The following is a 14,666-nucleotide window of genomic DNA, read 5'->3' as shown; positions in this document are numbered from 1 at the left end:
AGACTGGAAGGAGAGCAGAGCAGCAGCGTATCCAACCAGGAGGTCAGGGCCATGGACCCGGGAAACCCGACAGGACACAAACTAAGGCAATAATGGTGGAGAAGAACAAGAGAAGTCAAAGGACTAGAAGACAGGGGCTGAGGGGGTTAGTGTGAGAAGAGCAGGGGTCTGGAGAGATTCCCAGGTCTCTGGCTTGGGTGAATGGTGCCACTAACCCAGAGAAGAACGAAGGAGTAGGAACAAGCTAGTGGGGATAAGGGAAAGATACTTCTGTACTTGCTGAATTGAAAATGTGGAGGAGCCTGCAGGACGGCTTATGAGGTACACATCCAGGACAGAGCTCTAGGCAAGAGAGGTAAATGTTCTAATGTAGCTATGTAAAAGGTACTATCATACATACAAATACGTGAATGGAGATAGCTTTCCTTTATTTTATTACAAGTACAATCTTGCTTATATTGCCACAAACTGCAGCTAACGCGTAGAATTCATATCTCATTTCTCTCTGTATTTTTCCCTCCCTAGGAACAGCAGCACACTGAAATAAGTACCACTGGCTGGGTTGGAAGAGTAAGTTGTAAGAGTTATGGGGTTCTCTGTCGTATGGATCAGACACTCAGAGCTATTTAATATGCAGATATACCAAACGAGGCCCCTATGTTATTTGCTATTAATAGAGAGAGCAGTTGACCTTTTTTAACGTAATATTTTAATGTCCCCTGTAGAGATGTCTTTTTATAGAGAATATACAACATGCTTGGTTGGAAAAAGTAAAAGGACAAGTGAAAATTCAAGAGAAGAGCAGATAAAACAAAAGACATATTCTAGGCAAATTCTAGCTCCTGGAAAGTTAAAAGGCAACCGTTGCTGAAAGGCAGCCAAGATACCAGTTGTCTTCGTTGACCTCACGTTCGAAGTTAGGCGCTTCGGCGGCAGAAAACATGGTTTCCGCCCTCAGCCTCTGCACAAACGCAGGGGACAGGACTTCCCCCGGCAGGGACGCAGTGGCACTCACACCACACCCGCTATGCACCTCTCTCTGGAGGAATCATACACACGTGGGTTCACACTTTACTATACCCTGGATGCAGAACTTTCTCCAAGGAAGCACGTGACCCTCCGTGACTTCCCATGCCTCACGCTACACCTTGTGCAGACTTATACCAGCCACGTTGCTACAAGCCCGTGGAGTGAAGCAAACTGACGAAGGCACTGCAGCCATCATGGCACCTCGTGTGAAAGAGGAAGAATGAATCGCCCCTAATTTGTATGACCACTTCTATTAAGCCCCTTTAAGAGGGATACAAAGTGACATAAAAAAACGTAAGGATTTCTCGTCTCCCAGAACACAGAGGTGCAGCCCCCTGGTCCAGAAATGCGACCCCTTCCAGCTGGGCTCGGAGCCCCCTAGCATTCACACGTCCTTTTTGTTCAGGCATTGATTGGGCAGAGGGGAGAGGTTTGCCAACATGAAAAGTGGTTTCCTCCATGGCAAGAGACATGCTACACTTCCTCACGACTCTTTGAAAAAAATATGTTTTTTCCTCTCTGTATTTAACCAGACAGATGCCACTTTTCACACATTTCTACTAGGCACAACTCCATCCAGGGGAAACAGGGAAATGTATTAAAAAGATAAGGCTGTGAACACAGGTCTAGAGAGGGGAATGTGTTTCCGAGCTCTGTAATGAGAACACCAAGTGTACTGCACGCCTCGGCTTGCTCCATAAATGCATTCGTTTTGAATCACTAAATAGAAGAGGGAAGCATTTTTCTTCCCAAAATGGGAGCTGATGAGCGAGGAAACAGCGAGAGTGAAGTGAACCAACAGTTTTAAAAGACCATCTCCTACCTGCTCTCGAATGTAGTAAGGAAATCGAAGTCGTAAAGAGATATATTCCTTTCAGGCTGGGATAGATTCTCTTCTGCTTAAACGACATTATGTTCTGAGAACTATCTTTTATCGAACTGTAAAAAATGGAAATTTTGTTCTATATTTCCATACAACTATTTTTTTTGGGTAAATTGTTGATCCTATTTAGCAAAATGGAAAGGCTTATAATAGAGATGATAACTATATGAATGTTTCCGTATGAAATATACGACAGACATTCCTTATGGTATCTAGTCCAGAAATGATTAAAGAGTTTCTAAGTCTGACTTTCAAAAAAATTATGTATAAGAAACAGGGGGGAGGGGGAAATCCCTCAAATTACAAACCACCTCCAACTAGAAACAGTCAAAAATAATATTAGTCTGTTTCAAGAAAGCACGTTGTGACATCGAGGAAATTGACTTCTTAGAACTGAAAGGCTAATGCTAATTTTCTCACACATTATCAAGACACCATAGCGTTATCCTCCATAGACAGAAGATGCCTAAGGGTAACAGTAACCACTGCTATGTGTTGAGTGTCCTGTGTAAGCCTCTTCATGTTTATTCTTTCATTTACTCCCCATCAGAAATTCCCTAGGAGTTAGATCTTTTGTCTGCATTTTCTAGGAGGAGAATTTTCTATTGAGACCCTCTGATTGCAATCGGCAAGTAAATGAAATATGGGTTTTGAGCATAGGTGTTGGGAGGACTTTCTGAAGCTCAAGTTGTACTGAGATGAGGCTAATGTGCTTTAACACGTTTCGTGTTTCCTATTATTCTCTAGTTTAGGCCTGCAGAACCTCATTTTACCTCTGACGGGAATAGCTTCTACAAAATCATCAGCAACGAAGAGGGCTACAAACACATTTGTCACTTCCAAACAGATAAGAGAGTGAGTATTTTTAAATAATTTATTTCGGGTTGATCTCCTTTTTTTGAAACTAACTTGAAGTGGAAATCATTTGGTAAAGTCGATCACTATGTACCAATAATCAGACTAATTCACATACCCCAGTGGTCTCTGCAGTAAGGTAGGATGGGGAAAAGGACCGAGATTATCCCAATTCCTGATGTAAATGATTTAATCCTCTCCTTAACTTTGATCAGAGAGAGAGTCTAATAAACCTCTTTTTTTAAAAAATCCCATCAGAATTGCACATTTATTACAAAAGGAGCCTGGGAGGTCATTGGGATAGAAGCTCTTACCAGTGATTACCTGTAAGTATTCTAATAATCAGTAGTATATCAATATATTTGTCATAATCATGCCATTCGTTGCCCAGAAATAAGGAAAAATCTTCTACAAATAAAGAGTAGTCTATTTGGAATGTGTTCAGGACTTTTTTCTTTTTAACATACGGAAGCCTTAATGATTTTCACATATGCTCAGCAGACTTGATACCATGCCACCAAGCAGCTCTACCTCTTGCTCTTACCTGCTTTGCATTAGAAGAGCCGGAGCCTCTTTTTCTTAAACGTCTTGGAACACTGAACTAGCGTTCAGGGGCATTTTGTTAAATTTCAACTGATACTGGATTTTTGGAAGGCTTGGAGAGGCTATTGTATTTGTCCATGTCTCGGCCTTACTCTTTGGCGAATGGAAAGCTTTTCAGAGGCTGTCAGCTACCACGCATGAATTGATGGGATAGGGAGTGTTGTTTTTCATTAGAATCTTAGGCACTTTTTATAATTCTTTATTGGTTTCACCACGGAGGAGTTTTGCCATTGCTCAAAGCAGTTTTTGAAGGTCCTGTTTAGAAGTGGCTCTGCCACTCTTAGGAGGATGGGGCTTCTGCCACCGAGTGGTTTGTGTTATGAAACAGAAAATATAGAAAACAGTGTAAATAAATGGGGTGTCAACTTTAGACTAGTTGTCCAGTCATATTATTCTGAAAGGAGACTTTCTTTGAGTTTTTCCTTGTCACTCTAATTAAGGGAGTAATCCCCATATTCAGATATTTTAGTCTGTTAAAAAAAGAATCCCCTATTTAGAGATGATGGAGGACAAATGGCTTCTGAGGATGGGGGGCAGGGAAGAATGATAAAGGAAGGGCAAGCACTAATGCACATGCACTTGTGTGAACGCTAGTGTTTGGTGTTGAGTTAAATGGAGTGTACTTGACTTTTGCTTAAAAACAGAATTAATATATTTCATTTGTTTTCTTCCCAGATACTACATTAGTAATGAACATAAAGGAATGCCAGGTGGAAGAAATCTTTATAAGTAAGAGTTTTATCGAGTTGTTGACTTGACCTTTTAGCTAATGCACAATTTCTGGCTCTTGTGTTTTTATTTTTTATTTTATTTTTTGCCTAGTCCTAATATGTTAAATTGGAACTACTATCGAATGCTTTTATTCCTCGATAAACCAACCCACATGTCAACAAAACAGCATGACTTTATTAGATGCTTTGTGATATTTCCAGACAACGGGAGGTTTGAGGTTAATATGAATTAATCCATGTATTTTTTTCACATTTTAAATGTTTCTGAGTATTGCTTTGGCATTCTGATACCTTTGAAACTAGAATACGGCATTATTCAATTCCTTCTTTCATTTTTCCTTTCATCAAGTACTTAACTTCCACCATTGGTTTTACAGAATCCAACTTAATTACCCCACAAAAGTGACGTGCCTTAGTTGTGAGCTGAATCCAGAAAGGTGTCAGTACTACTCTGTATCATTTAGTAAAGAGGCGAAGTACTATCAGCTGAGATGTTCTGGTAAGTATGAACGAAGAACAGGGAGGGAGAGCAGGGGGTACCCCCAAAATTCCTCTTGAGTAGCTCCCTGCATGCCCTACCCTCTCTGGACAACCTTCTTACCACCCTCCTGGCTCAGTGTCTCCATCCCTGAAGGCTTCCCTTCAGCGCCCAGTTTCTGCCCTGCTCAGTTCTCTCCTATTGAATCTGAGTTCTTGATATCATATAAGTCCTATTCCCTTCACTCACATATAAGTGGTGAGCTAACCATCTCTCCTTCCTCTTCTAACCAAGAGGCTTGCTTTAGACTGAAAGCACATCCCAGAGCTTATGTATGACAGAGGCACTTCATCCTTATACACATACATGTTGTGCATTTTTTAACCCAAATTATAATTTTATGCACTTGCCCCTTGAAATGAGAAAAATGTATGTAGGTGGTGCCTGTGACTCAACCTGCTCACAGCTTCATCTTCTGTTGCTATTGTTATTATTGTCTTCTTTAATATAAGTGAAGAAATCTGGACAAGGAGAGACAATGTGATTTCACAGGTCATGCAGCTAATAAGAGGCCCAATGGGATTCAAACACAGGCCTCTGCTATTAATACTAAGATAGATTACTTCTCAAAATGAGAGAAAAAGTCTGGATATTCTGAAAAAGAACTGTGAATCGCCAAAGAGAGGTCTCCAAACCATTTATCTGAACCTTTTTTTTTACTGGCACATTTTCTTTAATATATTTTCTTTGTAGTTCTTTACTATGGCTGTTTCCAGTCACCATTTCTTGGGCACCTGTTTTATATATACTAGGCACTGTGCTCAAGTTTTGTATTCATGATCTTGTTGATCCTTTAGAAAGAAAACTCTATAATGCAGATATTATTATCCTCATTTTACATGTGAGGAGATTGAAGCATAAATATGCTGTCTTACATCACAAAGCAGGAAAGCCAGGGATTCAAACCCAGGTCCCTATAATGCCGCCACTGTGGTTCTGATCAAATGTAAAAATTAATATCATGACCCAAATGTATCAAAATTAAATAGCTCACGAGATAGCTTTTTCTATACATTACCTTCCACTCTGCAACTACCACAGTTGGGATAAATAGTGAAGATCTGAGTGTGTGCGAAAAAACACTTTTCTCATGCCAGGAAGGAATTGCTTATCCAAGTCAGACACAGTGCAGATGTGCCGCCTGGTCCAGGACTCCGCAGTGGGGGCAGCAGCGCGGGGGATATCTGCCGTTTGGGGGCCGGGGAACCGGGCTCTGGAGCTCCACCCTAAGGGGGCGGGGCCTGAGAGAGGTTGTGGTACTCGCTGGACCTCGGTGTTAAGAGTTGGGAAGGATAGCGGCTGTCGTTGGGTCTGGATGGCTTAGTCCACAGATGAGGAAATTGGACTCAGGCATAGTAATGTGCGCAAGGCGCCCAGCAGGGTCAGAGGTGCATTTTCTGTTTCATTCTCCAGAGCCCTGTGCCTCTCCGGTAATACTTCTTACACTCAAATTGCGTTCATTTTAAGGAAAAGGAAAATCAGCTAACACTTAGTAAGCTTCTTATCCACTGTGATATTCATTCTATCAAAGCTAAATGGTGTCAAAATTATATCAAAGTTAAATGGTAACAAACGCTATTTTTGAAAAGTATGTTATCTTCTTTAAAAAAAAACAAAACTCTAAAATATACTTTTCCCCGATTATGTTAACAGGCCCTGGTCTGCCCCTCTATACTCTGCATAGCAGCAGCAATGATAAAGGTACTTTCTCTTATTTCACCCTCGTTTGCTTTTCAGGAAAGCGTGTGTGAATAGAAGCAACATGTACTTAGCATAATGGGATTTTCTTTGGCTTTAGAGTATCTTAACAATGACTTGAAAACAAGGCTTATAACCTGAAGTACGTGTAGTCCCATCAGTGAATCGCCCACTTGTTTGTTATTGCTTTGCACAATCCATATTCTTCATGTTGTAACAAATGACTGCTGTCTCAATTATTTGTTTAGAACTGAGAGTCCTGGAAGACAATTCAGCTTTGCATAAAATGCTGCAGGATGTCCAGATGCCCTCAAAAAAACTGGACTTCATTCATTTGCACAAAACAAGTAAGTTAAATTTCTGTTGGAACATGACTTTTCATGGAAACACCAGTAAAAATATAACTAAATATAAGTTTATCTGACAATATGTATTTTATTTTATACGTAAATCTAATGTAAGGTTATTTTTCCATGAAATGCTCTGTCACAAGAACCACTAGTTTTACTTTTCTTTTAATTAAAAAATACAGTACCATTCTATGTAACATATTATTCTAAGAGGAAAATATTTGGAGAAAATGCATTATTGCTAGTTCAGTCTCATCCCATTAGTAACTCTATTCTACTATTAAGTATTAATTGTGTTTTTAACTTAATGATATCCTAATATATTTTACCTTTAACCCAAACAGATTTAAAATAACTTGTATAAAAAAAAAATACGGTTGGCTATAAAACGTTGAAACTTCAGTCTCAGGACAGAAGTCTTGAATTTTCGCTAACCTCCTCCCCGTGATAGGCCCTGGCCTGGTGGCCTGATCATGGATTACGTTCAGGGACGACTAAGAACAAGGGGTTTCTTTGAGTAGGAAATCTTGTAATTTTGTTGTTGTTGTTTTTATTTGTTTGCTCGTCTTTTCTATTAGGGGCTCACAACTCATAGGGGAGGGGGAATCCATCAAGATGGATTTATTTTAGATTCCTTTTAAAATATAGGATAATAATGGAAGAAACTCAGGTCATCCAATTTTAAATGGCAGGAAAAGCACGGAGAGTAGAGGGTACTTTTGAAGAAGAGCTTAGAGCCGTGCTACTGAAACTGCAGGTGCTTATGGATCACCTGGGACCTTATTAACGTGCATATTTGGAGCCAGCAAGTCGGGGTAGGCCCAGGATTCTAAGTTTGTAATAAGCTCCTATGTGATGCCAGTGCTGCTGGACCTTGAATCTGTGTTAGTTGGCAAGGGCTTAGAGTTCTGGAGACAGTCCTGGAGAGCTATCTGGACCGTCTGGTACAGAAGGGGTTGAATATCAAGATGTGACATATTAAATATTAGGATGTGACACCCCCCGCGAAAGGAGAGACGGTGCATCTTCCAAAAGATAGGAAGTAAAACACTTCCAATCAACCAGTGCTGATTCAAACAAAGGGGAAATCAAGTGTTGACTTTGGCATATTTATTAAAAACATCATTATCAACTGATAGTTTGACATTCTACTCAAATATAATAAAGATTAAAACTTTTGTTCTCATAAGCACATTTAGTCAGAAGGCATAAAATAACCAGCAAAATACAAATTGAAGAAAAATCTATCTATATAAAGATTTTACTCTTAAACTTTTAATTTTTCCTCAACTAAAATAATTATAATAAACAAAAAACAAAAGAAAGATAAACATAAGGAAGAACAGCTCTAGAGATAAGGATTTTTTTCCATACAGGTTAAATCTACTGAAGCTGGAAATGATCTTATTAAAATATGAAACAACTCTTTCTCTTTCTCTCTCCCTCGCTCTCTTTAAAAAAAAAAAAAAAAAAGATTAGTCTAACTAATTAGCCTGAATTTGGGAGCAAAGGTAACCGATTTATTATTTAGGAACAAATTTTATTAAACTGATGTTAAAGTTAAATCAAGCACAGAGAATTAAACAGACCTGCACAAGATCGTACAGAACAGTTTGCCCCACATAAACCTGATCTCATTCTGTGAAACACAGAGCTGAAAATGGGAACTCAGCTTTACGGTCTGGGATGGCAATAAGAATTACAAAAATGTTATTAAATCAGAATTTTAAGATAGAGTTAAGGCCAACTAAAAATCCTAAACATCTTCAAAGAAATTCAAGAAGAGGAAAACATTTTGGAGGAAAACTTAAAACATAAGCCATAAACAAACTAGATGAGTAGATCAGATGCCAAAGAACAGAATCATAAAAACGAAACATCAGCAATTCTAAGATGCCCTTTTATTTTACAAGGCACCAATGTATTTAATAGATCCATTAGAAACAGCTTTATTGTTTTAACCTTAAACTAGTATTTTAACCTGAAAGAGAATATGTTTATATCTGAAAAACATGCTGAATCAAATCGGTTCATTTTCTTTTTCTATTCTAATTTAACAAACTGCTAAACTCTACATGTTATTTATCACTGACAAAGATAAGGAACCGAAATCATGTGCTAATAAGTGTTCTTAATTCACTAATTAACCTTTCTGTTTGTTTAGAATTCTGGTATCAGATGATCTTGCCTCCTCATTTTGATAAATCCAAGAAATATCCTCTGCTAATAGATGTGTAAGTATTCAAGATAAGGGAATAATTTACAAGTTAACCATTGTCCATCTTTTGCCCGGTGCAGCTTACTGAAAAATAGAGCCAAATGCATCCTTTCTCTCTTCCTGAATCATTGTAGAGCAGTTTTAATATTTCTTCTTCCATTCTGCAATTGCAAATCCAAACCTGTGTTTTCTACCATCTTTCTAATGGAGAAGGTAGACACTTTTCTTCTATCATAATGGCATATGGAGTTTGTTTTGATTTTTTTTTCCCCCCTGAACTCCAAGGGAATTCCAAAGAGATTCTCAAGTCCCCTTGTTTGTCCTTACCTCATGGACATTTTAACAAACAATAGATGGGTATTAACAGTCTTCACAGTTTCCTTATCTCCAAATTTGCTCAAACATCTCCCATTGGTAGCCTTTAATTCATTCCAATGTCAGGTTTCTCTTTCTTTAGTCCCTGAAATATGCCTGGTATTTTCCATTCCCTTTTTTGGTGAAGAGAAGATGTGATACAGGAAAGTATTCATTATAATTCAAACTTCTCCAAGTCCTAGAGAAAGTTCTGAAATTACAAGTCTTTGAGCAGTAAATAAGAGCTCATGTGAGGTCTAAATATGGCATCTTTGTAAAATATTTTTGTAAATATTTTTGTAAAATAAATAAATAAAGGATAAATATTTGTAAAATATTTTTGATAATTACTAGGAACATATTTTACTTCAATATTTCCAAAATTGCCCTGACCTCACACAGAATGCCACAATGCCACTCTTCCTGTCCCAGCTTGCCTCATTTCCTTTATTCAAAATGAAACAAACCAATAAAAGTTCTGGGTGCCTGCTGCATGCCAGGTAATTTGCCTTATTTTGTCCACACAGCAAGCAGATGTGGTAAGTTCTGTTGGGCCCATTATACAGAAAGGAAAACTGAAAACTCAGAGATACCTTCCTATTGCTACTAGCAAAGAAAAAAAAAAAGAAGGGATACAGATACTAGCATCAGACACGGCCTTGTTCCGCTGTGTTTACAGTTCCATGTAAACCAAACGTAAAAGCTCAAAGAAAGAGAAAGAGGTATTTTAAACTTCCAGATATGCTATTTGATTCTCATTACACCTAATTTAGTCAAATACTGACTACAGTAGCACTCACTTGCTTTGGGCCTTAGCCCCAATACTAAACAACAAGGATCCTTTACCTTTAAAAAAGAGTGATATTTTGACACAAGCGTTTGTTAAAAAACAAAAAAGTGATATTTTTATATTCTTGGACTCCCCAGTAAGTAATGACTAGGTCTCCCCTTCATTAGGAAAGTTAAAAAAATATGGTAAATTTGGTGCCCATTCTTTTCAGTGACTTTCCTCTTCATTTTCATATATGTCTAAATCTTTGTTTTCTATTTTTAAAAATGACGTTGTTTAATCTTACAGGGTTAGGTAACTTGATACATAGTTAATATTAAGGGAAGCTATTACTCTACCAAATATAAGACCATTGAAAGGACCAAGGCATTTCACATGTTAAAAAATGTTTACTTGCCCAAGAAATTCATGAATGCCTTCTTCTTTTTAAAGCTAGAATGTTGCAAAATCTAGTGTAAAATTAAAGTCATATAATATCTTGTTTAAAACTAAAGTTCTTTTGACTGCCATCCCTAAGGAAAGGGAGGAAAATGTTAGCAAAGTGGTCCAAGCAGGACTTGTCCAGTCCTGTGGAGGGAAGAGTGAGCAGATGAATAGGAGAGACAGTCTGGGGAGGGAAGACTTATTGGAGAAGATCTGGGTCCAGGAGTCCTGTAGATGGTGCAAAGAAGACGTATTTTACATGAGATCCAATGAGCTGTAGGGAATGCCTCTTGATTAACAAATGAAAATGAGGCGGCTTGATGGAGATTGTACACACAGCTGTGTATGGATAAGTTATAGCCTATATGAAGAACGCAGCTATGAGGGAGTTAAACTTGTTAATGAATAGAATGCCAAACAGTATACCCATCTTCCAATATAGTCTCTTTGTTTCTCCTCTGAAGTTTTAAGGAATGGTGTTCATTCATACTTTGGCCCATTCGCAGTGCCTTGTGGAGCCTTAGTGAGCAGCACTGTGCTGGGCACTGAGGCACATGCGGCGCATATCCCACAGCAGTCAAAGTCCTTAAGGAAGTTCCAACCAAGGAAACTTGTAGTCTAGGAATGTTTGTAAGCTCAGTCAGAAAGATATATTCAAAGCTGTATTTATTGTCATCCTCATTGTTTTCTCATAACACAACTCCCCTATCCCAATTATTAGAATATTTACTTCTTTGATCTCCAAGATATATACGACTTAGAAACCGTTGGCCTGTGAAGTCTGTGTTTGATAACAGTTTTCAAAGATAAAACTGATGGGCCTCTTTGGAGGAAACACACAGCCATTATAGTCATGTTGCCAAGTTTTAGAGGACCCATTGTGGACACCCCCGGTGGCTGGCACGATTTCAGGCTCATGAACAGGAAGACGTACACTTCCTGTCCACAGGGGATAGAAATGCAAGCACTCCTCATTTGATTCAGGAAAACCACAGAGGCTAACAGTTTGGGATTTTTCACAGATATGCAGGCCCCTGTAGTCAAAAAGCAGATGCTGTCTTCAGACTCAACTGGGCTACTTACCTTGCAAGCACAGAAAACATTATAGTAGCTAGCTTTGATGGCAGAGGAAGTGGTTACCAAGGAGATAAGATCATGCACGCAGTCAACAGAAGACTGGGAACATTTGAAGTTGAAGATCAAATTGAAGCAACCAGGTGAGTGACTAGGAGATGAATTCAAACGTCATTTGATTTCTTTCTCCCTCCATTTATATTTTAAAGTTGTGAAGTGTAAAGAATTTAAAGTGTCCTGGGATGAATCTTTCATTCTTGGGCTGGATTTTTAGTGAAGATATTATGTTTAGACTTAGAAAGAGAGTTGACCTATGTGCTACCACCTTCTAGGAATTGGGACTCAGAATTCATCAAACACATGGACAAACCGAGGGATATGTGTACCCCTGAGTAAACCTCTAACTAAACAAGCAAGCCAACCCTGTAGTCAAGGATAAGTAGAGGAGTTTGGTGTACATTTACCTTGGAGGAGGGTGACAGCTATGAAGTCCTAGGAGTGACTCCTACATTCTGCTGAGCGAGGGTTACTCCCTCAATTTGGGAAAATTGTGGAACACGACCATTGTCGCTCACAATTATAAGGGCTTTTTTAAGGATGAATGACATCAGTTATGAGACCATAAATAGATGTGATATGGCTTAAGAAAGGTTTTAGTCATGAATGATGGTTACCCTGGAATGCACATGTAACATGCAGTGTTTTACCTGCATTCTCATTGAAGCTGCACAGCAACCCTGAGAGGTGGTTGTTCATACCTTACACTTCAGGTAAAGAAATGGAGACTGTTAGATTAGGTAATTTGCCAAGACTGGTCAGGATTTGAAACTAGGTCTCCCTCCAACTTACACTCAATTGCATTCAACTGGTAAATGGGAAATGTAGTCTTTGAGTTTCTATAACCAACTGCATAGATGTCTGGAAAGCAAAGTAAGTCAGTGATTTTAAATAATGTTGTGAAACCATAAGCTAGGAAATGGAGAAAAATTGTGAATGATTAAATGGACGGAGGAAAATGCCTTTAAAAAGAGGAACAACCAAAGAGGAGAGAAGATGACAATGTATTAAGTATCCCTAAGTCTGTTACATCAAAGTTAATGATTAGCTATTATCTTTGAAAGTAAAAAAAAAAAAAAGGTTAGATAAGAAAGAGGATAAATTGGTTCAGGAGTGAGGCTTTGATATTTTACAAACACATTTTTATTTATTCAGATTGGTCCTCTGTGAGAGAGGGCATGATTTCCAGGTCTTCTCAAGTCTAAAATGATAGAATTGTGTTATCCACAATCTACAACTCCATTTAAAAAGTAATGAGTAGCTGCTTTTCAGCAACTAAAAGGAACTATACACAACAACACAGATGAATCTCGCAGACCGTTGAGTGAAAGAAGCCAGGAACAAAAGTGTATATCCTGCATGGCCCAGTTTATATTGGTACAAATTCAGGTGAAATTTTTATGGAATCCAATAAAAGGAAGACATTTCTTTTTTTCTTTTTTCAAAGAGAGAAATGACACAGAGGCTTCTGGGTGATAGTAATGCCCTGTATTTTGGTTCAAGGTATGCTCACTCTGTAAAGTTTACCAGCTTGTACAGGCGTGATTTGGTGCACATTTCTGTACATATGTGTTCTAAGTTTAAAAGGTTTGCGTGGAGAGGATAATGAGTTGAAAACTATTTACATTGAATTTTTTCTAATATTGCTTAACTCAGGGCAGTCTAAGACATATATCATCAATTGAAAACAAAGCTTTTTAAAGTCACATATAAGTCAATGCAAGGGTCCCCTTCCTCCCTTGACACTGCAAAGTTAAGGGCCCCATTTGCTAGATTTTTTTTTAAAGTAAACAAATTACCTTTTGATGCAAGGCTAAGATTAAGAAATAGACGCAAAGAACCTTTTTCTCCTTTCTTTACCTGGATTCCAATCCTGAACACAATGACAAAAAGGCTTCTTAATCCATCAAGGAAAAATTGCTTCTTACTTAATAGTGCTGAGCTAACTAATCAACACCCATCATAAGAAGGGATGTATTTAGAGAACGATGTTTAAGTTCTCAGGTAGGGGGCCCAGAGACATTTCTAAGCCCTTACCCAGATGTTCTACACACCTCTATACTTCTCCATTGCAGGGACGGCCTCTCTCAAACTGTAAAACATCTGGAGAGATTGAAATTCAATTATGTAAAGAAAAGTGCATCTGGGCTGCAAATTTTTATATAAAGCTGTGAAAAAAACAGCCAGGATTTGTTTTCTGTGAAATACACACACACACACACACACACACACACACACACATTTTTTATGGACTCCAACACAAGTAAACCTTGTTCATCTGGCTCAAGTTAAAAATGATAGACATTGATCTCAGGTGTTTATTTGATTGCTGGCAGCAGTGAATCTTTGTTTCTGATAGAATGAAATAGAGAACAAATGGCAGGGTTTCTCACATTTGTGCAGTTATCTTAGTTTTCTATACACAGTGTGATACTAATTCGTGGACTTGTTCCATGTATTTTAGACAATTTTCAAAAATGGGATTTGTGGATGACAAACGGATTGCAATTTGGGGCTGGGTGAGTAGTTTGGCTGATGAATCTGTACACCTTCCTTAGTGAATATAACCCAGAGCAGGATCATTTACTTCTGTTTGTACATATTTGGAGGTGAAAATCATGTCAATCATTTCAATCTAAGAAGGTCCAATGTCTTAGATTTCTGGGCGATGAGTCCCCCCAGGCTTACACTTTTGTTTATTACAATGGGATAGGGAGGTGAGGAAGGGAGAAAAAGAATAAAGGAGAGAAAGAGGGATAAAGGAAAAGAAGGATAGAAGGAGAGAGGGAAGGAGGGAGACTTTTTCTCATGGGTCCAAGTCAGTAAAGATTTAGTGTTTATTGCTTTTTTGGTTTTGGGAGGTTTTATTTTGGTTTTGGTTTTGGTTCGTTTTTTTGTCTTCAATTAGTACTACCCAGCAAATTTTCAATACTTTCCCCCTTACACCTACCAAGAAGAGGGACCAGGGCTCTGAAAGTGTAGTCTTTAGATACTACCCAACTAAGGCCAATTTAAACCTTCTCTACCATGCTTTCTATCTCAAAAGAGGCACAGTGTATAAAG

General features: G+C 38.4%; 1 protein-coding gene across 5 annotated transcripts in view; it reads left to right on the top strand.

Annotated features, from left to right (window-relative positions):
* DPP4 (dipeptidyl peptidase 4) overlaps positions 1-14,666 on the top strand; it is a 77,052-nt gene that overhangs the window by 45,894 nt on the left and 16,492 nt on the right. For all 5 annotated transcript variants that reach the window (XM_082841788.1, XM_082841787.1, XM_082841786.1 and 2 more), the window contains 10 exons: positions 526-570; positions 2,660-2,767; positions 3,026-3,093; positions 4,046-4,099; positions 4,479-4,600; positions 6,293-6,340; positions 6,586-6,684; positions 8,852-8,921; positions 11,495-11,689; positions 14,068-14,122. In XM_082841788.1, the coding sequence (XP_082697914.1) occupies positions 526-570; positions 2,660-2,767; positions 3,026-3,093; positions 4,046-4,099; positions 4,479-4,600; positions 6,293-6,340; positions 6,586-6,684; positions 8,852-8,921; positions 11,495-11,689; positions 14,068-14,122 (864 nt within the window). The remainder of the gene's footprint in view (positions 1-525; positions 571-2,659; positions 2,768-3,025; positions 3,094-4,045; positions 4,100-4,478; positions 4,601-6,292; positions 6,341-6,585; positions 6,685-8,851; positions 8,922-11,494; positions 11,690-14,067; positions 14,123-14,666) is intronic.

The sequence above is a fragment of the Leucopleurus acutus genome (genome assembly GCF_964270905.1).
Source record: "Leucopleurus acutus genome assembly, chromosome: 6".
In the NCBI taxonomy this organism is placed as follows: Eukaryota; Metazoa; Chordata; class Mammalia; order Artiodactyla; family Delphinidae; genus Leucopleurus; species Leucopleurus acutus.
This window is presented reverse-complemented; position numbering and strand designations above follow the sequence as displayed.